The sequence below is a fragment of the Chiloscyllium plagiosum genome, unplaced genomic scaffold (genome assembly GCF_037043375.1).
Source record: "Chiloscyllium plagiosum isolate Xiang-an unplaced genomic scaffold, Cpla_swu_hap1 HiC_scaffold_27, whole genome shotgun sequence".
In the NCBI taxonomy this organism is placed as follows: Eukaryota; Metazoa; Chordata; class Chondrichthyes; order Orectolobiformes; family Hemiscylliidae; genus Chiloscyllium; species Chiloscyllium plagiosum.
This window is the reverse complement of record NW_028270165.1, coordinates 76,151,297-76,177,219: the sequence shown is the minus strand read 5'-3', so window position 1 is coordinate 76,177,219 and position 25,923 is coordinate 76,151,297. Positions and strand designations below refer to the sequence as shown.

At 45.6% G+C, this 25,923-nt stretch overlaps 1 protein-coding gene across 2 annotated transcripts; it reads right to left on the bottom strand.

Moving 5' to 3' along the window:
* Nucleotides 1-3,097: 3,097 nt before the first annotated feature.
* LOC148144611 (uncharacterized) lies at nucleotides 3,098-25,561 on the bottom strand. 2 transcript variants are annotated; one of them, XM_043682304.2, is made up of 3 exons: nucleotides 25,504-25,561; nucleotides 12,617-13,104; nucleotides 3,098-6,352 (listed from the first exon to the last, which is right to left on the bottom strand). In XM_043682304.2, exon 3 carries the CDS (start codon nucleotides 6,021-6,023, stop codon nucleotides 4,830-4,832), a length of 1,194 nt encoding a protein of 397 aa, XP_043538239.1. In that variant the 5' UTR covers nucleotides 6,024-6,352; nucleotides 12,617-13,104; nucleotides 25,504-25,561; the 3' UTR covers nucleotides 3,098-4,829. The 2 variants fall into 2 exon arrangements, with proteins under 2 accessions (XP_043538239.1, XP_087831045.1); XM_087974919.1 differs by lacking the exons at nucleotides 12,617-13,104; nucleotides 25,504-25,561 and having other exon boundaries at nucleotides 3,098-5,866.
* Between the last annotated feature and the right edge of the window lie 362 nt (nucleotides 25,562-25,923).

Sequence of the window (25,923 nt, the reverse complement as noted above, 5' to 3'; positions counted from 1 at the left end):
CCAGATGAAGAATCTTTAACCGCATAGCATGGGTCCCATTACAGATCAAAATCTTCCTCCCATGTTTCTAAAGTGATCTCACCTCTGTCTCCCAGACCTCACGTAGTCACTCGATGTCACCAGAGAATCCCCCACCCCCACAGATGATTAAAGAGTACTCACTGAGAGAGTGTTCTTAGCATGGAGCACCCTTTTCTCAGTATCACATCTGTAACACTCAGATTAACTCAACCTTGAGTATATTCAATGACCCCCTAACTGCATAAAGACATCTCCACTTCTGAACACAATTCCTCTTGCTAATATACCATGTGTCTTGCTCATTGCTTGTTGCACCTGTCTAACAGCTGGCATTGACTGGTGTAGAAGGACGCTGAGGCCCCTTTGTACATCCACACATCATTCCTGATGAAGGGCTCGTGCCCGAAATGCCGACTCTTCTGCTCCTCGGATGCTGCCTGACCTGCTACACCTTTTAACTCTGATCTCCAGCACCTGCAGTCCTCACTTTCTCCACATTCCAATATATCACCATTTAAACATTGCACCTCATTTATGCATTTGTTTCTTCAAAGCAAAGGCTTTAATTTCACATTGTGTAAGGATACCAGTGAGAGAGGGTCATGTCATTTTGTGGCTAGTTTTCTGCCCGTTTGTCCAATGTAGTGTTTGCACGGTATTTTGCTTGTCTGTAAAGGGTCTTGCAAATTTGTAGCTGCTGTTTTAGTGTTGGTGGGTTTGTGGGCGAGTATGATGCCAAGGAATGTGACAGTCATTTCTAAGATGTCTGTGATGTAGGGGAGTGTGTATAGAGTCATTGGACATGGTTTGTCTACTAGGTAAAAACAATGACTGCAGATGCTGGAAACCAGATTCTGGATCAGTGGTGCTGGAAGAGCACAGCAATTCAGGCAGCATCCGAGGACAGGCAAAATCGACGTTTCGGGCAAAAGCCCTTCATCAGGAATAAAGGCAGAGAGCCTGAAGCGTGGAGAGATAAGCTAGAGGAGGGTGGGGGTGGGGAGAGAGTGGCATAGAGTACAATAGGTCAGTGGGGAAGGAGATGAAGGTGTTGTGTACTTGTTTGGGATTGTTGCTGAGAAACCCCTACTCTTTTTGAAAGGTGTTGGACAGAGGGAATTGTAATCTGTGGTGAGGTTCAACCTTCATTGAGTGAGAGAGAACATTTTGACAATAGGCAGGCTCTGATTGGCAGGAGGACAAGACTACTTTCGGTCCTTCACAACACCCTCTTAGCCCTTGGAAAGACTGGCACGTTTTTGCAGGCACAGAGGAGCATGCGCAGTGCTTGCTGACACAGAGGGGCATACTCAGTTGAGATGCTGATGTTAACTGACAAATTGAGTGTTCAAATGCCAATGGGAGAGAAAAAAAGCCACATTTTCTCCCCCTCTGCTCGACATTTTATTCCTTTACCATTTTGTCTGGCTGCTCTGGCTTTGTATGTTTTTTCCCCCAGGTACAGGAATCCCAAACTAGAGAGGCATAGGTGTAGGGTACGAGGGGAAAGGTTTAAAAGGGACCTAAAGGGCAGAGGGTGGTGCGTGTATTAAACGAACTACCAAAAGAAGTTGTGGAGGCTGTTAAAATTACAACACTGAAAGGCATCTATACATGAATAGGAAGGGTTGAGAGATATGGGCCCAGCGCTGGCAAATGGATCACCAGATTAATTTAGAATATCTGGTTGGTGCCAACCAAAGGGTTTGTTTCCATGTTGTACAACTGACTGTATTTCTACATAGTCAGAACCCATTTCACAAGACTAGGAAAAGGCCATTCACCCCTTACAGTCTATCCTGAGATATAGCCTAACTGCACATACTTCCATGCAAGTTTCAGAAAGATTTCGGCAGCTTTTTTTTTAGAAAATGAACATGCTTTCAGATTTTAAATGACATTTCTGAATATATCATTATAGCTATTCTCAATTATAAAATGCAGCCATTTCTCATGCACCACAGTCTCCCAGGTAGAGTCATCATTCCTTCTCTCCTGAGGACTTGATCCTGCGATCAAAAAGGGTGTGTGTGTGTGTGTGTGTGTGTATATAATGAAGGGAGAGAAAATGGATAAGGGGTGGGGGTTTCAAAAAGATTGGGTGGAGAAAATGGAGGGGGGGTAGAGTGTTAGGAGAGAAAATATCGGGGTACAGACTATGGGGAAAGAGAGAGAGAATGGATGAGAGACAGTAGATCGAGAGAGACAGCACAAATCCCATCTTCCCCAGGACCGGTGTCAGCGTCCATTGAACTGGAACCCACTCCTCCCACAGCAGACTTGGGGGTGATCATTTCTCAATATACACATGGCTATATAATCCCTTAAGACAATTTAGCCCATCAAACTCACACCAATCTTCCAAACAGCATCCCACCCAGACCCACTGCTTACCCTACAGTTCCAGTGACTAATCCACCGGAAGATGCGCAACCTCGGATACGTTAACACAGCCGATCCACCCAAAACTGGAGATCTTTGGACTATGGGAGGAAACCAGAGCACGTGGAGGTAATCCATGCAGACACAAGGGGGAAAGAACATGCCAAAGTCCACACACACAGTCGCCAGAGGGTGGAATCAAACCTGGTGCTAAGAGGTTAACTTTCCCTCTTTTTTCCCCCCCAACTTGGCTAAGATGGCTTCTAGCTCCATATGTGAGCTGAAGGTCCTCCAGCATGTGTTTGCGCTGGATCACAGCATCCAGAGCCTCCCACCTTCTGCAAATCGAAAGACAAGTCCCACCCTGCCCTCTCCAATGTAACTGCTTAAATCGTTTCTAGTAGCTGAGCAGAGGCTGATAGTCAAGTTCAGAACCCCAGGAGGAAGGCCTCAACTGGAACCTTGGATTCATGTCACACTACAGGTGACCCAACTACACCATACACTCTCTCATACACAGTCTCTGACACACACACACCCTCACATGCTTATATTCCATCTCACGCACACACGCAAGCACGCACAGTCTGTCTCTCTCATGCATGCACGCATGTTTATGGAATGAATTTGAATTTGCAGAATTATATCTGCAGATATATTCTATTTGCTCAAAACGTGCACAAACTCCAGGCAGTAAATCCATGTCATAATTTATAAATTTCTACTTTTGAGTCAGACTGGTTTGATTTCCAAAATTGGGATACAGACTAACCTCACATCTTTCATGCATTGTCTGAGCAGAGATGTCACCTCTTTTTATAAAACCTTAAGTGATCTCGAGAATGTGACTGAAAATTAGTTCTGGGATTTACATATTAATGATCTGAAACCTGCAACCCATTCTAAAAGATGAAAGACTTAACAGCAATCTAGCTTTGTTCAATATATCATTTCAGTTGCATGGCACTGTAATCTTTTGCTATAAATTCTGTCTTATGATCCTGTTCTACAGCCACCTGACTAAGGAGCAGCACTCCGAAAGCTCATCCTTCCAAATAAACCTATTGGACTCTAACCTGACATTGTGTGATTTTTAAACTTTGTTACTAGTGAATACAGCCTACACCTCCCACTACTGCCAGTAAAAACTTTAAAATGCTGACGAAATGACAATTTCTAACGATTGTAGCTACTCATTCACTGCTCCTTCTGAGACAGGACATTGGTAACTTAGTGCGAGAGGCTGAAAGAAATGAGCAGCTTTGAGACAAAAACCTGTTGGATCTCATAGCTTTCAATGAGAGTCTCAGCCTGGCGGTGAAGTTCAGGTGACCTTGACCGCCACCAAACTTTGTTACAGCTTCAGATCTCCCCAGCAAAAAGGCTGACAAAAAGTAGGTAATTTCTTTTTAGAACAGTTCACAGTCAAAGCCCACGGACCCATTCTCCACCCCCCCCCCACCCCTTTACTATTGATCAGCACTGAGTTGTCCCTTTGCAGTACAGCCTTAACCCGTAGGAAATATTGCCTCATTCAGCAATTTCAACCCAGTCACCCTATCCAAGTCAATTTCTCCCCACTCATTTGCTGGAGAGTGAGGGAGGTGCAGTCAAGAGTTAACCACACTGCTGTGTGTCTGGAGTCACATGTCAGCCAGATGGGGTAAAGGATGCAGCTGGGACCACTGAGTGAATCCTTTCCCGCAACAGCAGTTTCCTTCCCTAAAAAGGGCAGGAGTGAATCAGGTGGGGTTTTCTTTCCCCTGAAGATGGTTTCCTTAGATTCTGAACACTAGATTTCTGACTGAATTCCAATTGTCATCTGCCGCCGCAGGATTCGAACCCGGTATCATCCCATTTCCGCCCCCCCTCACCTCAGTCAAAGCAAAATGCTGAAAGACCTGTTTCATGTTTCTTCCAGGCCCTGTAGGGAGAGAGAGAATGATCGCCCATGTGCACAAAGATGAGTTCATGGTCTCTTCTGGAAGAGCAGTTTCTCAAATGAACTATATAGTCATTTTACAGGGAGAAGCATCCAGATAAGGCAACATACATATTAATTGGGTGACCGTTACAATCAATGAGCATCAGTAGCAGAGACCAAGCCCTTTACAGTTCTTAACCTTGTTAATTGGATTCATACAATGTATACATTTCCCCTTGTTAGCTGACCTTGCACACTGAATGCTTCCAATATTGTTAAATGGCTCTACATAATGACTGCTTTTCCACCTTGTTAACCCATTATCCTTTCCTCAAGCACCCCATTGTTAACTAAGTTTTTATCTGATCTGAGTCATGCTCAACTGAACCTCTTATTTCACGAAACTCAAAACTTAACTCCTTCCCTGCCTGCTTATACCCTATACACATTCTCAACGTGAGTCCCCAGAACCGGTAGATAATGGCACTCAGCCATCGCTACTTCAATCCCCCTGTGATGGCATGTGAACTCGCTGGTGCCTCCGCAGGTGGGAGGAGCGGGTGAATCCCTTCCTGCACTGAGAGCAGCTGAATGGCCTCTCCCCGGTGTGGACCCGCTGGTGGAGCAGCAAGGTGGAAGAATTGATAAATCCCTTTCCGCACTGAGAACAGGTGAATGGCCTCTCCCCGGTGTGAATCCGCTGGTGGATCAGCAGGGTGGAAGAGTTGATAAATCCCTTCCCGCAGTCAGGGCAGGTGAATGGCCTCTGCCCAGTGTGGACCCGCTGGTGGGTCAGTAGGGCAGAAGAATTGATGAATCCCTTCCCGCACTGAGAGCAGGTGAATGGTCTCTCCCCAGTATGGACCCGCTGATGCGTCTGCAGGTTACCCAACCGACTGAACCCCTGCCCGCACATGGAGCAGGTGAATGGCTTCTCCCCAGTGTGGACCCGCTTGTGGGCAAGCAGCGTAGATGACTGAGCAAACCCCTTCCCACACACCGGGCATGTGAATGGCTTCTCCCCCGTGTGGACCCGCTGGTGCTTCTGCAGGTTGCCCATCCGACTGAATCCCTTCCCGCATACGGAGCAGGTGAATGGCCTCTCCCCAGTGTGTACCCGCTGGTGGATCAGGAGTGTAGATGACTGAGTGAATCCCTTCCCGCACACTGAGCAGGTGAATGGCCTCTCCCCTGTATGTACCCGCTTATGGATTAACAGTCTAGATGATTGAGCAAACCCCTTCCCACACACAGGGCAGGTGAATGGCTTCTCTCCCGTGTGGGCCCGCTGGTGCGTCTGCAGATTGCCCGTCTGACTGAATCCCTTCCCGCACACAGAGCAGGTGAACGGCCTCTCCCCGGTGTGGACCCGCTTATGGATTAACAGTCGAGATGCCTGAGCAAACCCCTTCCCACACATGGGGCACGTGAACGGCTTCTCTCCCGTGTGGGCCCGCTGGTGAGTCTGCAGGTTGCTCATCCGACTGAATCCTTTCCCGCACACTGAGCAGGTGAAGGGCCTTTCCCTGGTGTGTACGCGCTGGTGTCTCATGAGGTGGGATAATGCAGTGAATCTCTGCCCACATTGAGAGCAGCTGAACGGCCTCTCCCCAGTGTGAACACGTCTGTGGGTTTCCAGCGCCGATGGGGAATAGAATCCTTTCCCACAGTCCCCACATTTCCACGGTTTCTCCATGGAGGGGGAACTTTCCTTGTGTTGCTGTGTTTGAAATTACAAGCAGAACGGGTACACAGTCTTCCCCCACCGTGAGGGGTGAGATTTTGATCCCCTAAGCTGAGGAGATGGTGTGAAGCACTTTTCACAGTCAGCGCACTGAACCTCCCTCACTCAGGTGAGTCAGTATTGTTCCTGCCACACCAGTGTCCAAAATCTTTCAAGCAGACAAAAAGCAAACATTTCTTCTGTTTGAGTACATGCTAATAGTCAAATCCCAAAGAATCAAATGGCTCCATCAGAAGTTGATGCGTCAATTGTTTTCAGAATTTTTTCCCCTGCGTGACTTCCTGCAAAAAAATTCACAACATAAGTATTCATTGTCAGTACAGTTAAATAAGAATTATATAGGTGGCAATTCCTGTAGATTGCCAGATGCCTGATGATCACATTATCCAGGACACAGAAACCTGAAAACCCTCATGCAGCCAGATCGCCTTAAGTGTGTATGGAGGAAAACTTCATTTAGGTGACAATGACCTGGAACAAGCTGCCGTCAAAGGTTCTGGAAATGGAGCTGAATCAGGGACATGATAATGAAATGTCAAGGTTGCTTGCAAAAAGAAAGCCATTAAAAGTTGCTGAATGACTTCCTGCTGTACTATTAAATAAAAAAAATGACAAGAAATACAGGACGTGTGGAAGGTGAAGAATAATTTGATATCAATGTGTGAATCCCTTAAATTCTGCTCAGTTCCATGAGAAACTACCCTTTTAACTGTGAACATGAAAGGGTTCAGAAATGATTTTCACGGATGTTGCCAGTGTTGGAGGATTTAATCTAATAGGGAGAGGCTGAACAGGCTGGGACTGTTTTCCCTGGAGCAGAGGCTGAGGGGTGATCTTATAGAGGTTTATAAAACCATGAGCGGCATGGTTGGATAAACAGGCAAAGTCTTTTCCCTGGGATGGGGGAGTCCAGAACTAGAGGGCATAGGTTTAGGGTGAGAGGGGAAAGATATAAAAGAGACCCAAGGGGCAACTTTTCCCACACAGAGGGTGGCACGTGTATGGAATGATCTCCCAGAGGAAGTGGTGGAGGCTAGTGCAATTGCAACATTTAAAAGGCATTTAGATGGGTATATGAATAGGAAGGGTTTGGAGGGATATGGGCCAGGTGCTGGTAGGTGGGACTAGATTAGGTTGGGATACCTGGTCGGCATGGATGGGTTGGACCAGAGGGTGACACAGAGGAAAGAAGTGATCCTTTGAGGGTGCAAACTGTATACATGCCAAACGGGGGAAATACCCAAGGAAAATACCTTTAAGAGGGAAGAGAGAGCATCTGAGTATCTTTGCAGAGTCTGCTCCCTCCCTGGATTCACTCCATTTGCTACAAGTGAATAGTGCTTCCCCCCTCTCTTTCCCTCCCAAGATGACAAATGGAAAGGAGGAGACATTGCTTTGCTCCCAGATGTTGCCCAAAGGGAGGGAGTTTCACTCTGAAATTGACAGCCTACGAATGTACAGGATCTGCTCAGATGAGGAGACACATGACAGACACTTGGAAGTACTCAAGGATGTCCTCATAAGAATGGGGTACAATGCTCAACGCATTGACCGCGAATTCCGAAATGCCACAGCAAAAAACTGTATTGACCTCCTTAGGAGAAAGACATGAACTTTGTTGTCCAATACTTCCCAGCAATCGAAAAACTACTCCCATGTTCTTCACAGCGTGCAAAACATTATCAATGAGGGTGAGTACCTCGCGAAGACTTTCCCCATGCCTCCAATTCTCACCTTTAAACCACCACCAAACCTATTCCCAGATCATTATTCCCAGCAAACTGCCCAGCTTTCAGGACAACACCATGCAACCCTGTCATGGCAGAGGCTGCAAGATGCATCAGAGTGTCGACATGCATACCACCATTACATGTGGGGACACCACCCACTGTGTGTGCGGCAGGTACTTTTAAGACCTGGCTAACATTGCCTGCAGCATGTGAGAGAGACAAAGATGCCCTGAGGCATGGTACATTGGTAAGACTGAGCAGGGGCTACAGCAACAGATGAATGGACACTACACAACAATCAGGCAGGAGTGTACCCTCCCATTTGACCTCAAACCTTCAGGTGACTATCCTTCAAGGCAGACCTCTGGACAGGCAACAACGCAAGTGGCCAAACAGAATCTGATAGTCAAGTTTAGTACCCATGGGGGATGGTCTCAGCTAGGTCCTTGAGTTCATGTCACACTATAGGTGACCCCACTACACTACACACACTTTCTCTTTCTCACACCCTCACATTCCTACAGACCTTCTCTCATATGCTCACACATACAAACCCACAGACACACCCTCTCACACATGCAAGGTCTTTTCTCCAGGGCGGGAGTGTCCAAAACCAGAGGACAGGGGTTTGAGGGTGAGGGGAAAGATTTAAAAGGGACCTAAAGAGCATCTTTTCCAAACAGAGGGTGGTGCGTGTATGGAATGAACTGCCAGAGGAAGTGGCCAGTACAATTACATTTAAAAGGCATCTAGATGGGTATGTGAATAGGAAGGGTTTGGATGGATATCGGTCAAATGCTGGCAAATGCAGTTAGATTTACATCAGATATCTTTCAGAATAGATGTGTTGGATTAAAAGTCTATTCCCATCCTGTATATCTCCATGACTATTTGATAACAGATCCTTTATTTCTGTTGATGTAAATATTCTTATACATCATAGCTGGGTATTAATAGTTAGGTGTAAAGGAGAGAGAATTTCTCAATTAGGGCACTATAAGAATCCTGGGAGACCCCGATTTCTAGTTTACTTCCCAATGATGAAACGTTAAGCACGAGCACCGACTATGTATTGATTTCTAATTTTGTTTCATTTTTCTGGTTTTATACCCTGCTATGGTGACACTCCATGTCTGGATGATTGACAGGTTGTGGGTTGGGCCTTAATTAACTGAATGTTCTATTGATCCAGAGGGTGTAAACAGGGGGTCAAAGCTTCAGCAGAATTCCTGCAGAGCTGAGAACAGATGACATCTCACTTTCTGTGAGAACTGAGAGATCAGCAGAGGACAGAGAAATCAGGACCTGTAATTCGAGCTGACACCAGACTACCATGTTATCAGTGCTTTGATTGGCAGTGCCAACCCTCTACCTTTACCCAGCTTCCCATTCAGCTTGAATGCTACAAACCCCCTCGATATCCAGGATCCAATCCTCATCATCCTGAAGACATCTCTCTGTAAGGAGTCTCAGATCATAATTATTCTCTTCAATGTGTGCAGTCAATTCATTCACTAATGTTATAATGCAGTACACATTTAGATACAGTTTTTAGTTTCAATTTTTATGATCTTTTGAATCCAGCATTGAATACTGGTTGATTTATTCTCTGGTGTTCATTTTCCACATTGTTCACCAGCCTTGATTTGGATTGGGCATGCTAAATAGCCCATAGTTTCCAGGGATGTGCAGGTTAGGTGGGTTAGCCAATGGGAAATACAAGGTTATATATTCATAGCAAAAGAATCAGGAGTAGGCCATTTGGCCTATTGAGCCTGCTCCACCATTCATTAAGATCGTGGCTGATCTATCCGTCATCTCAGCTCCTCCTGCCTGCATTATCCCAACTACCCACAATTCCCCTACCATGGAAAAACCCATCCAACTATGTCTTGAATATACTTAATAAAGGTGGCTCTGCTGCTCCCTTGGGCAGAGAATTCCATAGAGTCACGACTATCCGGGAAAAGCAGTTTATCCTCATCTCTGTCCTAAATCTACTCCCCCTAATCTTGAGGCCATGTCTCCTCATCCTAATCTCACCCAACAGCAGAAACAACTTGTTAGGATGGGGCCCATCAGCTTCTGGCGTGCCCTTCGGAGGAGGCAGCATGGACTTGATGGGCCGAAGGCTTGCTTCCACACTATGGGGCTATGATTTCCCGCAGTTGTGTTTGCCCCAGACCGCAGCGCCCAGAACCTCTCACCTTCTGCAAATCGAAAGATAAGTCCCACCCTGCCCTCTCCTGTGTGTTATCTAACTGCTTAATCATTTCAAGTGAATACAGCCCTCACTGCTGCCAGTAAACTTTACAATGCTGATGAAACAATGCAATACCTGCAGTACTGAAAATCGTAAGGCTTCTAATGCGATCAGTTACTGATTCACCTATTCTTCTGTTGCACAGAATTGGAAATACAACATTGGAGGTTAAAAGAACTGAGCAGTTTTAAACAAAAACCCACCAATTCACTAGGCTCCCTGTTCAGCACAGTTCACTTACTGCCAGTAAACCTTAAAGCAATTCATTCCCACAATGCAATGAATTCCCACTTTCCAAAATCCCAGATCTACTCACTGACTCAGTCGCTGTCTCACAAATGAAAGATTTTGTTGTAACTTCTGCTCCCAGTAAGGGCAAAACATCTTTGAAAGCTGCTGTCAAAGTCCAGTCTTCACAACGACACTTCTGCTTTCACTGAAGACGATTAGTCACATAGCACAAAGAGACACCAATCGGTCCAACTCATCCGTGCCACCCAGATATCTGAACTTCATCTCGTTCCATTTGCCAGCATTTGGCCCATATCCCTCTGAACCCTTCCTATTCATATATTCATCCAGATGCCTTTTAAATGTACCAATCTCCACCACTTCCTCTGGCAGCTCATTCCGTATATGCACCATCCTCTGCATAAAGTTGCCCCTCCGGTTCCTTTAAAATCTTGCCCCTCTCACCTCAAACCAATGCCATTTAGTTTTGCACTCCCCTACTCTGGGGAAAAGATCTTGGCTCTTCACCCTATCCATGCCCCTTATGAACTGGTGTAAGTTCACCCCTCAGCCTCTGATGCTCCAGGGAAAACAGCCCCAGCCTATTCCGCCTCTCCCTTTAACACAAACATTCCAACTCTGGCAACAGCCTTGTAAATCCTTTCTGAACTCTTTCATAGTTTCACAGCATCTTTCTTGTGGCAGGGAGACCAGAACGGAACACATTATTCAAAAGTAGCATTATCAATGACCTGTACAGCCGCAACATGACCACCATTCCTATGCTGAACACATTGACCAACAAAGGAAAGCATACCAAAAACCTTCTTCACTATCCTATCTACCTGCAACTCCACTTTCAAGGAACTATGAACCTGCACTGCAAGTTCTCTTTGTTCAGCAACAGTCACCGTTAACTAAGGCCTGTCCTGATTTGTGTTGCCAAAATGCAACCTCATATTTATCTACCATTCCTCAGCACATCAGCCCATCCAATCAATTCTAATTTATATTGAACTTTCTTCCTTTTTCATTCCTTAAAAGCTAAAAATCTCCACCCTACACACACTTTGCTGAACCTAATCCCTGCTGCACCTCATCCTGAAGAGTCTGGTTCATGCTAATTAACAGGCCCACACACAGGAGAGATCTGATTGAAACATAGAATACTGAATGGTCCAGACATTGGGAATATTGGGAAAATGTTTCCATTGCTAGGAGAGACTAGGCCGCGAGGATACAGTCTTAGAGTAAAGGGAAGACCTGTCAGAAAGGAGATAAGGGAGAAATTTCTTCAACCCAACTGACAGACTGGATAGGCTGGGATTTTTTTCACCTGAGCATAGGAGGCCAAGAGGTGACCTTATAGATGATTATAAAATGAGTGGTATGGATGAGGTGTACGGCAGGTATCCTTTCCTTAGGGTGGTGGTTTCATGATGCGGGAGCAAATTTTGAACGTGAGAAGAGAAAGATTTTAAAAAGGCATGAGGTGCACCATTTCAGTGTGGCTTGTGTGTGAAATGAATGTCCGGAGGAAGTGATGGATGCAGTTACAGCTGCAATGTTTAAAAGGCATTTGGATAAGTACATGAATAGGAAAGGTTTGGAGGATATGCGCCAAACACTGGCAGGTGGTACTAGTTTAGTTTGACAACATAGTTAGCATGGACTATTTGGACTGAAGGTTCTGTTTCTGTCCTGTATTGGTCTTAAAACCGTTTTCTTGCCTTCAACTATAACTATCCACTTCTTTTTTGTTCAAAAATCAGATTAACTCAGCCTTGAATATATTCAATGATCCCCAAACTGCAGGAAGACATCCCCACTTCCAAATTCAATTCCTCTTGCTAATGTACTACTTGCCTTACTCATTGCTTGCTGCACCTGTCTGACAACTAGCATTAACTGATGTAGAAGGAGGTCCCTTTGTACATCCACACATCATTCCTGAAGGGCTCGTGCCCGAAACGTCGATTCTCCTGCTCCTCGGATGCTGCCTGACCTGCTGTGTTTTTGCAGCGTCACACTTTTCTACACTGACCACCAGCATCTGCTGTCCTCACTTTCTCCATACCCCAATATATCACCATTTAAACAATGCACCTCCTTTCATTTTTTGTATACAGCAAAGGCTACAACTTCATATTGCATTTGCCACGTGTTTGCTAATTGAGATACAGATCTGGACCAACTTTTCCAGGGTCTGTCCCCTTCCTGGATTCACTCCCTTTCCTTTCAGTTGCTGCAAATCAACAATTGAACACCAAAACGAAAAAACAAATAGAAAAGGGGGTGAGAAAAGTGAATGTTGTACTCACAGATGTTGGACAGAGGAAGACAGACGCAGTCTGGGGTGAAGCTCAATCTTCATTCAGACGGAAAGGAGAAGCAGCATCAGCAGCAGCTTCGTAAGCTCATTATCGAATTTCCGCATTCAGACAATGGGGGGGGGCTTTGATTGGCAGGAGGACCACACTCCTTCCGGTCTTCCAAGTTTCCCCATTGGTCTAACGAAAGGAGGTCGCGCGCCGTTTCCGCGGACAGCAAGAAGATTCTTGCTGACACCGGCGAACATGCGCAATATGCTCGGTGAGGTTGTTGGTGTTACTGACAGATTTGTGTTCAAATGACAATAGGAGAAATTAAAAAACGGCTGGAACGACATTTCTTTTTCTCTTGCGTCTCGCTATTTTACTCCTTTTGCATTTTGTCTGGCTATTCAACTTTTGTACATCTTTTACCTGGGTAGGGGACTCCCAAACGAGAGAGCATAGGTTTAGGGAAGAAGGGAAAGATTAAAAGGGTCCTAAGGATTAGAAAAAAAATTGAACGTTAATTCCCCTCAAGAAATGCCCTCGCTTAAGCCCTGAACATAATACATAAGCCCTGAACATAATCACAAGAGCACAAAAGATATTGTGAAACTTGAAAGGCTTCAGAAACAATTTGTTAGGGTGTTGCTCAGGTTGGTAGATTTGAGAGACAACGTCAGGCTGAATAGGCTGGGGCTGTTTTCCTTAGAGCATAGGAGGGTTAGGGGTGATCTTATAGAGGTTTATAAAATCATGAAGGGCATGGATAGGTTTCCCTGGCGTGGGAGACTTCAAGAGCTAGAGAGCATTTGTTTAGGGTGAGAGGGGAAAGGGTTTAAAAAGGGACCTAAAGGGCAACTTTTTCGCGCAGAGGGTGGTGCATGGACTGAATTAACTGCCAAAGGAAGTGGAGGAGGCTACAGCATTTCAAATGCATCTGGATGGATACATGAATAGGAAGGTTTAAATGGATATGGGCCAAATGCTGGCAAATGGGCCTAGATTAATTTAGGATATCTGCTTGGCACAGACTGAAGGGTTTGTTTCCATACTCTACAACTCCATTATTTTATTTCTACATAGTCAGAATCAATTTTACAAGACTAGGACTAGGCCATTCACCCCTCAAAGCCTGTCCTCAACTGTGGCCTAACTGCACATATTTCAATGCAAGTTTGAGAAAGATGTTGGCAGTTTTTTAAATACAATTTAAACTTTAATGATGTTTCTGAATATAAACATTTTCGATAAGGCATTTGTCATGCACTTGCATCTCCCAGGCAGAGTAATCACCATCCATTCTCTATCTCTGAGAAGGGCTTGATACAGCGATCAAAGAGGGTTCAAGGCATGAAAGATGGTGGTGGCGGTGGGACAGACAGAAAGGCCAGAGTCTCAGGACCACCAAGACAATGGAGGGACAGAGGATGGGGGAAAGAGAATGACATGCAGATGGAATGGATAGGGGGCAGTGGGTGGGGAGAAGATAGCACAAATCACAATTTCCCAAGACCAATGTCAGGCTTATTCTCCATCTCACACATAAGCACACACTTTCTCACACACTCACACATGCACGCAACCATACAAGTAAGTCTATGAGGTGAATTTGCATTTGCAGATCCATTCTATTTGGCTCAAAAAGCACACAATCTGCAGGCGGTCAATCCATGTAATATTTTACAAATTCCTACTTTGGAAATAGAACCAGTCTGACTCAAGATTGGAATACAGAGACTCAAACTTCACACCTTTAATACATTGTCTGAGCTGAGCGGTCACCATTTTGTTTCATAAAACCTGAAGTTATTTCAAGAATGTGACTTGAAAGTAGTTCTGGGATTTACAATATTATTGAAATGAAACCTGCAACTCACTGTAAAAGATGGAAGACTTAACAGCAATCTAAATTTGTTCAATATATCATTTCGGCTGCATGACACTGTAATTTTTCGATATAAATAATGTGTCTTATGATCCTGCTCCACAGCTACCTGAAGATCTTTCCAAATAAACCTGTTGGACTATAAATTGGTGCTGTGTGATTTTTAACTTGATCCACCCCAGTCCAACACCGGCTCCTCCACATCGTGTCGACTGACCACAGCCCACACCTCTTGGTGCTGCCAGTAAACGTTACAATGCTGATGAAACAATGCAGTACCTGCACTCCTGAAAAATTGACAATTTCTAACGATACTAGTTACTCATTCACTGCTCTGTCTGATACATGACATTAGAAACTTAGTGCTGGAGGCTGAAAGAAATCAGCAACTTTAAAGCAAAAACCTTTTGGATCTCTCAGCTTTCAATGAAAGTCTGAGCCCAGGTTACCTTTATAACGACTCAACTTTGCTACAGCTTCAGGTTTCCCCAGGGAAAAGGCATACAAAAAAGTAGCCTTTTCTTTCTTTAAGCAACTCAAGGTCAAAGCACACACACTACCCCAACCACCAACCCCTCACCCTACTTTCTTTACTATTGATTTGTATTTGGATCCCTGGTACAGCCTTAACCAATCGGAAGTATTGCCTCACTCAGCAATTTCAACTTACACACTGTATCCAAGTATGTTTCTCCCCACTCACTAGCTGGGGGAGGGCCGGGGGGGGGGGGGGTGGAGAGGGATGTCAGTCAAGAGTCAACCACACTGCTATGGGTCTGGAGTCACATGTGGCCAGACCGGGTAAAGAATGCAGCTGGGACGACTGAATGAATCCTTTCCCACAACGGCAATTTCCTTCCTTTAAAAAGGAAAATGTGTGAATCAAATGGCGTTTTTTTTTCCCTCATGAAAATGGTTTCATCATTTGATTCTGGACTCCAGATTTCTGACTGAGTTCCATTTCCACCTTCTTCCGCGGCAGGATTGGAACCCAGGAGTTCCCAGAGGTGGGCTGATAGTCCAGTCAAAAATGGCACTCGGCCGTCGCTCCTTCAATCCCCCTACGATGGCATGTGAACTTGCTGGTGCCTCCACAAGTGGGAGGAGCGGGTGAAGTCCTAATGTACCTAACACTACAGACAATTTAGCATAGCCAATTCACCTGACCTGCACATTCTTGGATTGTGGGAGGACACTGGAGCACTCAAAGGAAACCCATGCAGACACTGGAAGAATGTGCAAACTTCACACAGACAGTCGCCCAAGGCGGGAATCAAACCCGGGCCCCTTGCATGGTTAGGCAGCAATGCTAACCACTGAGCCCGTGCCATTCCTATTCAAATATCTATCCAGATGCCTTTAAATGTTGCAGTTCTATTAGCCTCCACCACTTCCTCAGCTCATTCTAAACATGCACCACCCTCTGCATTAAAAGGTTGCCCCTTAGGTTTTTTATATATATATATATATATATATATATATAAAACCTATATATATATATATATATATATATATATATAAAAAACCTAAGGGGCAACCTTTTAATGCAGAGGGTGGTGCATTTTATATATTTCCCCTCTCACCCTAAACCTACGCCCTCTAGTTCTGGACCCCCCCCACTCCAAGGAATGGATTTTGTCTATTTATTCTATCCATGCCCCTCGTGATTTTATAAACTTGTATAAAGGTAACCTCTCAGCCTCTGACCCTCCAGGGAAAACTGCCCCAGCATATTGAGCCTCTCCCCATAGCTCAAATCCTCCAACCCTGGCAACATCTTTGTAAATTTTTTCTGAACCTTTTCAAGTTTCACAACATCCTTCCTCTTTCACACAACATTCCAGAAGTGGCCAAACCAACATCCTGTACAGCCACAACATGACCTCCCAACTCTGATACTTAATGTTCTGACCAATAAAGGAAAGCATACCAAATGCCTTCTTCACAATCCTATGTACCTGTGACCTACTTTCAAAGAAATATGAACCTGCTCTCCAAGGTCTTTTTGTTCAGCAACAGTCCCTTGGAACTTACCATTAAATGTATAGGTCCTACTAAGATTTGCTTTCCCAAAATGCACCACCTCGCATTTGTTGAAATTAAACTCCATCTATCACTCATCAGCCCACTGACCTATCTGATCAAGATCCTGTTGTAATCAGAGGTAACCTTCTTCGCTATCCACAACACCTCCAGTTTTGGTGTCATCTGCAATTTACTAACTAAATCTCCAATGTTCACATCCAAATCATTTATATATGTGACAAAATGTAGTGGATACAGCACCAATCCTTGTGGCACTCCACTGGTCACAGGCCTCCACCACCAGCCTCTGTCTTCTACCTTCAAGCCCGTTCTTTATACAAATGGCTAGTTCTCCCTGTATTCGATGAGATCTGATCTGATCTTGTTAACCAGTCTCCCATGGGGAACCTTGTCGAACACCTTCCTGAAGTCCTACCTCGACACTGTCCTATCCCCCCTAGTCCAGGAACTCCCCACATATGTTCGAGACACCACCCATGCCCTCCACCTCCTCCAAGACTTCCGTTTCCCCGGCCCCCAACACCTCATCTTCACCATGGATATCCAATCCCTCTACACCTCCATCCGCCATGACCAGGGCCTCCAAGCCCTCCGTTTTTTCCTCTCCAGACGTTCCCAACAGTACCCCTCCACCGACACTCTCATTCGTTTGGCCGAACTGGTCCTCACCCTTAACAATTTCTCCTTTGAATCCTCCCACTTCCTCCAGACCAAAGGGGTAGCCATGGGCACACGTATGGGCCCCAGCTATGCCTGTCTCTTTGTTGGCTACGTAGAGCAGTTGATCTTCCGTAATTACACCGGCACCACTCCCCACCTCTTCCTCCGCTACATTGATGACTGCATTGGCGCCACCTCGTGCTCCCGCGAGGAGGTTGAGCAATTCATCAACTTCACCAACACATTCCACCCTGACCTTAAATTTACCTGGACCATCTCTGACACCTCCCTCCCCTTCCTGGACCTCTCCATCTCCATCAGTGACGACCGACTTGACACTGACATCTTCTACAAACCCACCGACTCCCACAGCTACCTGGATTACACCTCTTCCCACCCTACCTCTTGCAAAAATGCCATCCCGTATTCCCAATTTCTCCGCCTCCGCCGTATCTGCTCCCAGGAGGAGCGGTTCCACCATAGAACACACCAGATGGCCTCCTTCTTTAGAGACCGCAATTTCCCTTCCCACGTGGTTAAAGATGCCCTCCAACGCATCTCATCCACATCCCGCACCTCCGCCCTCAGACCCAACCCCTCCAACCGCAACAAGGACAGAACGCCCCTGGTGCTCACCTTCCACCCTACCAACCTTCGCATAAACCAAATCATCCGCCGACATTTCCGCCACCTCCAAACAGACCCCACCACCAGGGATATATTTCCCTCCCCACCCCTCTCCGCCTTCCGCAAAGACCGTTCCCTCCGTGACTACCTGGTCAGGTCCACGCCCCCCTACGACCCACCCTCCCATCCTGGCACTTTCCCCTGCCACCGCAGGAACTGTAAAACCTGCGCCCACACCTCCTCCCTCACCTCCATCCAAGGCCCCAAAGGAGCTTTCCACATCCATCAAAGTTTTACCTGCACATCCACTAATATCATCTATTGTATCCGTTGCTCCCGATGCGGTCTCCTCTACATTGGGGAGACTGGACGCCTCCTAGCAGAGCGCTTTAGGGAACATCTCCGAGACACCCGCACCAATCAACCACATCGCCCAGTGGCTCAACATTTCAACTCCCCCTCCCACTCTGCCGAGGATATGGAGGTGCTGGGCCTCCTCCACCGCCGCTCCCTCACCACCAGACGCCTGGAGGAAGAACGCCTCATCTTCCGCCTCGGAACACTTCAACCCCAGGGCATCAATGTGGATTTTAACAGTTTCCTCATTTCCCCTTCCCCCACCTCATCCTAGCTTCTAACCTCCAGAAACTCGATCCCCTGACCTGTCCGGACTTGTCCGACCTGCCCAGCTCCTTTTCCACCTATCCACTCCACCCTCTCCTCCCTGACCTATCACCTTCATCTCCTTCCCCACTGACCTATTGTACTCTATGCCACTCTCTCCCACCCCCACCCTCCTCTAGCTTATCTCTCCATGCTTCAGGCTCTCTGCCTTTATTCCTGATGAAGGGCTTTTGCCCGAAACGTCGATTTTGCCTGTCCTCGGATGCTGCCTGAATTGCTGTGCTCTTCCAGCACCACTGATCCAGAATCTGGTTTCCAGCATCTGCAGTCATTGTTTTTACCTCGTTGGGCCTTGAGTGACTGAATGTTTTATTGTTCCAGAAGGTGTGGGGGGGGGGGGGGGTGTCAAAGCTTCAGCAGAAATCCAGCAGAGCTGAGAACAGACAACATCTTACTCTGTGGGAACAGGGAGATCAGAGGACACAGAAATAAGGACCTGAAATCCAAGCTGATTGGCAGTGCCATCCTCTACCTTTACCTAGCTTCCCATTTGACTTCAATTCCATGTAACCCCTCAATATTCAGCATTCAATCCTTGTCATCCTGAAGCCATGTCTCTGTAAGGAGTCTCAGATCGTAATTATTCTCTTCAATGTGTGCAGTCAATTCATTCACTTTTGTGACAATGCAGCACACATTCAGACACAGTCTTTAATTTCAATTTTTGTGATCTTTTGAATCCAGCTTTGATTGCTAGTACATTCACTCTCCTTGTCCCTTTCTATCATTCTCCGACATTCATTTTACACATCACTAGATTGCTCACCGGCCTTGATTTGGCTTGGCCTTGTTAAATTGTCCATTGTGTCCAGGGATATGCAGGTTAGGTGCATTAGCCATGGGAAATGCAGGGTTATAGTTTCATAGCAATAGAAGCAGGAGTAGGCCTTTTGGCCCGTTGAGCCTGCTCCACCATTCATTAAGCTCATGGCTGACGAATCCATCATCTCTGCTCTTCCTACCTGCATTATCCCAACTACCCTTAATTCCCCAACCATGCAAACACCCATCCAACTGTGCCTTGAATATACTTAATGAAGCTGCCTCTACTGCTTCCTTGGGCAGAGAATTCCATAGAGTCACTACTCTCTGGGAAAAGCATCTCCTCCTCAGCTCTGTCCAAACTCTACTCCCCCATTCTTGAGGCCTAGTCTCACCCACCAGCAGAAATGACCTGATAGGGTTGGGGAGCGGGGGCTGGATTTGGAGGGGTCGGTGTGGACCTGATGGACCGAATGGCTTATATCCGCACTGTAGGTCTTCCATGATATACCAGTTGTGTTTGCCCCGGATCACAGCACCCAGAACATCCCATATTCTGCAAATCAAAAGGCAAGTCCCACCCTGCCTCCCGCTCATACATACTTAATGCTTAATCATTTCCAGGGAGTACAGCCCACACCTCTTGCTGCTACCAGTAAACTTTACAATGCTGATGAAACAAAGCAGTACTATTGCAGAAAATCCTAAGATTCACAGCTCCTTCTGATGCACAGCATTGGAAATATAATATTGGCGGCTGAAAGAAAATGAGCAGGTTAAAAGAAAAACCCACCTAACACTTCACTAGGCTCCCAGCTCAGCGCACTGACTTAATGCCGATAAATCTTAAAGCACTTCATCACCACAGCGCAATGAATCCCCATTTTCTACCCAAATTCCTGATGAACTCACTCACTCAATTGCTGTTTCACAAATGATTTTTGTTGGAACTTTCATCACAACTACTTCCGCTCCCAGTAAGGGCAAAACATCTTTGAAAGCTGCTCTGAAAATCCAGTCTTCACAGTAACACTTCTGCTTTCACCAAAGACAATTGGAGTCATACAGCACGGAAACAGACCCTTCGATCCAACTCGTCCATGCTGACCAGATATCTTAAACTAATCGAGTCGCATTTTCCAGCATTTAGCTCATATCCCTCTAAACCCTTCCTATTCATGTCTCCATCCCGTTGCCTTTTAAATGTTGTAATTGTACCAGCATCCACCACTTCCTCTGGCAGATTGCACCACCCTCTGTGTGAAAAAGCTGGCCTTCAGGTCCCTTTCAAATCTTACCCCTCTCACCTCAAACCCATGCCCTCTAGTTTTGGACTCCCCTATCCTGGGAAAAGCTCTTGGCTATTCACCCTGTCTATGCCCCTTATGAACTTCGATACCATCAGCCCTCAGCCTCTGATGCTCCAAGAATAACACACTCAACCGATTCAGCGTCTCCCTGCAGCTCAAACCCTACAACTCTAGCAACAGCCTTATCAATCTTTTCTGAACTCTTTCAAAGTTCCACAACATCTTTCCTTTTGCAAGAAGACCAGAACAGAATGCAATATTCCAAAAGTGACACCAAATTGGAGGTATAGTAGACAGCAAAGAAGGTTACCTTTGATTACAACAGGATCTTGATCAGATGAGCCAATGGGGAGTGGCAGTTGCAATTTAATTTAGATAAATGAGAGTTGCTGCATTTTGGGAAAGCAAATCTTAGCAGGACTTATACACTTAATGGTAAAGCCCTAGGGAGAGTTGATGACCAAGGAGACCTTGGAATGAAGGGTATAGCTCCTTGAAAGTGGAGTCACAGGTAAATAGGATAGTGAAGAGGCAGTTTGGTATGCTTTCCTTTATTGGTCAGAGTATTAGAACATAGAACAGTACAGCACAGAACAGGCCCTTCAGCCAACGATGTTGTGCCAACCATTGATCCTCATGTGAGGTAAACCTAATGTACGAACTCTCAAATTTCTGTGACTATATGCGTGTCCAGCAGTCTCTTAAATATCCCCAATGACCTTGCTTTCACAACTGCTACTGGCAACTCATTCCATGCTCTCACAACTTTCTGCATAAAGAACCCACCTCTGACATCCCCTCTATAGTTTAAGCTGTTGGTGGAAAGTATGACCCCTCGTGTTAACAATTTCTGCCCTGGGAAAAAGTTTCTGGCTATCAACTCTGTCTGTGCCTCTCATTATCTTGTACACCTCAATTAGGTCCCCTCTCTTCCTTCTTTTTTCCAATGAAAAAGTCCAAGCTCAGTCAACCTCTCTTTCTAAAATAAGCCCTCCATTTTTGGCAGCATCCTGGTAAACCTCCTCTGAACCCTCTCCAAAGCATCCACATCTTTCCTATAATAGGGCGACCAGACTGGACACAGTATTCCAAGTGCGGTCTAACCAAAGTTTTATAGAGCTGCAACAAGATCTCACGGCTCTTAAACTCAATCCCCCTGTTAATGAAAGCCAAAACACCATATGCTTTCTTAACAACCCTTCCCACCTGGGTGGCAATTTTAAGGGATCTATGTACCTGCACACTAAGATCCCGCTGTTCCTCCACACTGCCAAGAATCCGGTCTTTAATCCTGTACTCAACTTTCAAGTTCGACCTTCCAAAATGCATCACCTCGCATTTGTCCAGATTGAACTCCATCTGCCACCTCTCAGCCCATCTCTGCATCCAACAGTCCTCTATACTGTTAACGACACCTCCAACCTTTGTGTCGTCTTCAAACTTGCTAACCCATCCTTCAATCTCCTCATCCAAGTCATTAATAAAAATTACAAAGAGTAGAGGTCCAAGAACAGAGCCCTGTGGAACACCACTCACCACTGACTTCCAGGCAGAATATTTTCCTTCCACTACCACTCGCTGTCTTCTGTCAACCAGCCAATTATGTATCCAGACAGCTAAATTTCCCTGTATCCCATTCCTCCTGACCTTCTGAATGAGCCTACCATGAGGAACCTTATCAAATGCCTTACTGAAGTCCATATACACAACATCCACCATTCGACCCTCATAACTTGTCTAGTAACATCCTCAAAGAACTCAATAAGGTTTGTGAGGCATGACCTGCCCTTCACAAAGCCGTGCTGACTGCCTTTAATCAAGCCATGCTCTTCCAGATGGCCATAAATCCTATCCCTCAGAATCCTTTCTAACACCTTGCAGACGACAGACGTGAGACTGCCTGGTCTGTAATTGCCGGGGATTTCCCTATTTCCTTTCTTGAAGAGAGGAATTACATTTGCCTCCCTCCAGTACGACGCCGGTGGAGAGCGAGGATGCAAAGATCTTCACAAGCGGCGAAGCAATCACATTTCTCGCTTCCCAAAGCAGCAGAGGATAAATCTGGTCTGGCCCTGGCGACTTGTCAATCTTAATGTTTGTCAAAATTTTCAACACATCAGCTTCCTCAACCTCTCTGTTCCAGCATGCTTAACTGCTCCTCAATGGTTTCATTCACTACAAGATCCTTTTCTTTAGTAAAGATAGAAGCAAAAAACTCATTTAGGGCTTCCCCTACCTCCTCAGACTCTATACACAAGTTCCCTATGCTATCCCTGATCGGCCCTACTCTTTCTTTGATCATTCTCTTATTCCTCACATACGTGTAAAATGCCTTTGGATTCTCCCTAATCCTTTGGATTATTGACTACAGGAGTTGGGAGGTCATGTTGCGGCTGTATAAGACATTGGTTAGGCCACTTTTGGAATATTGCATGCAATTCTGGTCTCCTTCCTATCAGAAGGATGTTGTGAAACTTGAAAGGGATCAGAAAAGATTTACAAGGATGTTGCCAGGGTTGGAGGATTTGAGCTATAGGAAGAGGTTTAATAGGGTGGGGCTGTTTTCCCTGTGCATTAGAGGCTGAGGGGTGACATTATAGAGGTTTATAAAATCATAAGGGACATGGATAGGATTAATAGATGAGGTCTTTTCCCTGGGATGGGGGAGTCCAGAACTAGAGGGCATAAGTTTAGGGTGAAAGGGTAAAGATATAAAAGTGACTTAAGGGACAATGTTTTCACGCAGAGAATGGTGCGTATGTGGAATGGGCTGCCAGACGAGTGGTGGAGACTAGTACGATTGCAACATCTAAAAGGCATCTGGGATGGGGATATGAAGAGGAAGGGTGTGGAGTGATATGAGGTGGTTGCTGGCAGGTGGGACTAGATTGGGTTGGGATATCTGGTCGGCATGGACCAGTTGGATCGAAGGGTCTGTTTTCATGCTATACATCTCCGTGACTCAATGGTTGAACCAATGTCCTGCAGCCACAAAATGAACTCCCAATTTCTTTACTCCATGCACTGACCAATAAAGGAAAGCATACCAAATGCCTTCCTCACTATCCTATCTACCTGCAACTCCACTTTCAAGGAACCATGAATCTGCAGTGCAAGGTCTCTTTGTTCAGCAACACTCTCCATTAACTGTGTAAGTCCTGTCATGATTTGCCTTACCAAAAGGCAACACCTCACACTTGTCTAAATTTAACTCCATCTACTACTCCTCAGCCTATCAGCCCATCCAATCAATTTTAGTTTACACAAAAACTTATTTCCTCTCATTCTCGAAAAGCTGAAATTCTCATCCCACACACAATCCCTCCATTCTCACTTTGCTGAACCTAATCCCTGCTGTACCTCATCCTGAAGGGTCTGGTTCATGCTGATTAACAGGCCCAAACTCAGGGGGGATCTAATTGAAACATACAGAATACTAAACAGCCTGAACAGAGTGGACGTTGGGACAATGTTTCCGTTGGTATTAGAGACTAGGACCTGAGGGCATAGCCTTAGAGTGTGGGAAAGACCATTTAGAATAGAGATAAGGAGAAACCTCTTCAGCCAGAGAGTTGTGAATGCATTGAATTCACTTCCAGAGAAGGCCAGATCACTGAGTATATTTAGGACTGCGATCGATAGGTTCTTGAGTATTGAAGGGATCAAGGGTTGTGGCGATAAAGTGGGAGAATGGGGTTGAGAAACTTATCAGCTATGATTGAATGTTGGAGAAGACCCGATGGGCTGAATGGCCTAATTTCTGTTCCTGTGTCTTAAGGTCTCTTGCTGTCTTGGACACAGAATTGGGAGCAGCAGTAGACCATTTAGTCTTTCGAGCCTGTACCAGCATTGAAAGACCATAACTGGATATGATTATATCTATATCTAGGTGGATAGAGTGGGACATTTTTCACTGGAGCTTAGGAGGTTGAGAGATGACCTTACAGAGGATTATAAAATCATAAGGAGGTACAGATGAGGTGAACAGGAAAGGTGTCCTCTCCTTTGGGTGGGGGTTTCAAGATTAGACAGCCAATTTTGAAGGTGAGAGGGGAAAGAAGAGTGGCACAATTTGTTTTTTTTTTAAACACAGAGAGTGGCTTGCATACGGAATGAATGTCCAGAGGAAGTGGTGGATGCAGGTACAGTTACAACATTTAAAAGACATTTGAATAATATATGAATAGAAAAGGTTCAGAAGGATTTGGGCCAAACACTGGCAGGTGGAATTAGTTTAGTTTGACAACATAGTCAGCATGGACTAGTTGACTGAAGGGTCAGTTTCTGTGCTGTATGACTAACTATTCAGTACTGGTCTTAAAACTATTTTATTGCCTTCCCCCATAACCATCCACTTCTTTGTTGTTCAAAAATCAGATGAACTCAGCCTTGAATATATCTAATAACCTTCTAACCACTGAAAGACATCCCACTTCTGAACTCAATTCCTCTTGCTAATATACAACTTACCTTGCTCATTGCTTGCTGCACTTGTCTGACAACTTGCATTGACAGGCGTAGAAAGCCACTTTTTACGTTCATACATAATTCCTGATGAAGGGCTCGTGTCCAATACGTGGACTCTCCGGCTCCTCGGATGTTGCCTGACCTGCTGTGTCTTTCCAGCGCCACATTTCAACTCTGATCTCCAGCATCTGCAGTCCTCACATTCTCCACATCCCAACATTTAAACAATGCACCTCCCTTCTTTATTTTTTTCCCCACAGCAAAGGCTATAAGTTCACCCTGTGGTTACTGCATTTGCCATGTGCTCGCCAATTGAGATACGGACCTGGACGAACTTTTCCAGAGTCTGTCCCCTTCCTAGATTCGCTCCCTTCCGTTTCAGTCAACAATTGAACTGCAGAACGCAAAAAAAGGGAAAATGGGAGGGTGAGAAACAAAAGTGTTGTACTCACAGAGGAAGGAAGTTGCAATCTGGGGAGAAGCGCAATCTTCATTCAGGGAGAGGGGAACAACAGCAGCAGCTTCAGAAGCTCATGGACTAACTTCCGCATTCAGACAATAGGGTGGCCGTAATTGGCAGAAGGGTCAGATCCCTTCCGGTCCTCCAGAGCTTTTCATTGGTCCATCCAAAGAAGGTCGCGAGCAGTTTGCAGCGGACAGCGAGGAGCATGCGCATTCCTTTGCTGACACCGGTAACATGCGCTGTTCTTGCTGACACCGAGAAGCATGCGCAGTATTCTCTGTGGTGATGCTTGTGTTAGTGACATATTTTAAGCGTCCAAATACCAATTGGAATGAAAAACGTAGGAGCCATACGTTTTTGTATGTCTTTTCGCCAGGGTAGGGGACTCCGAATAAAAGTAAATTACTGC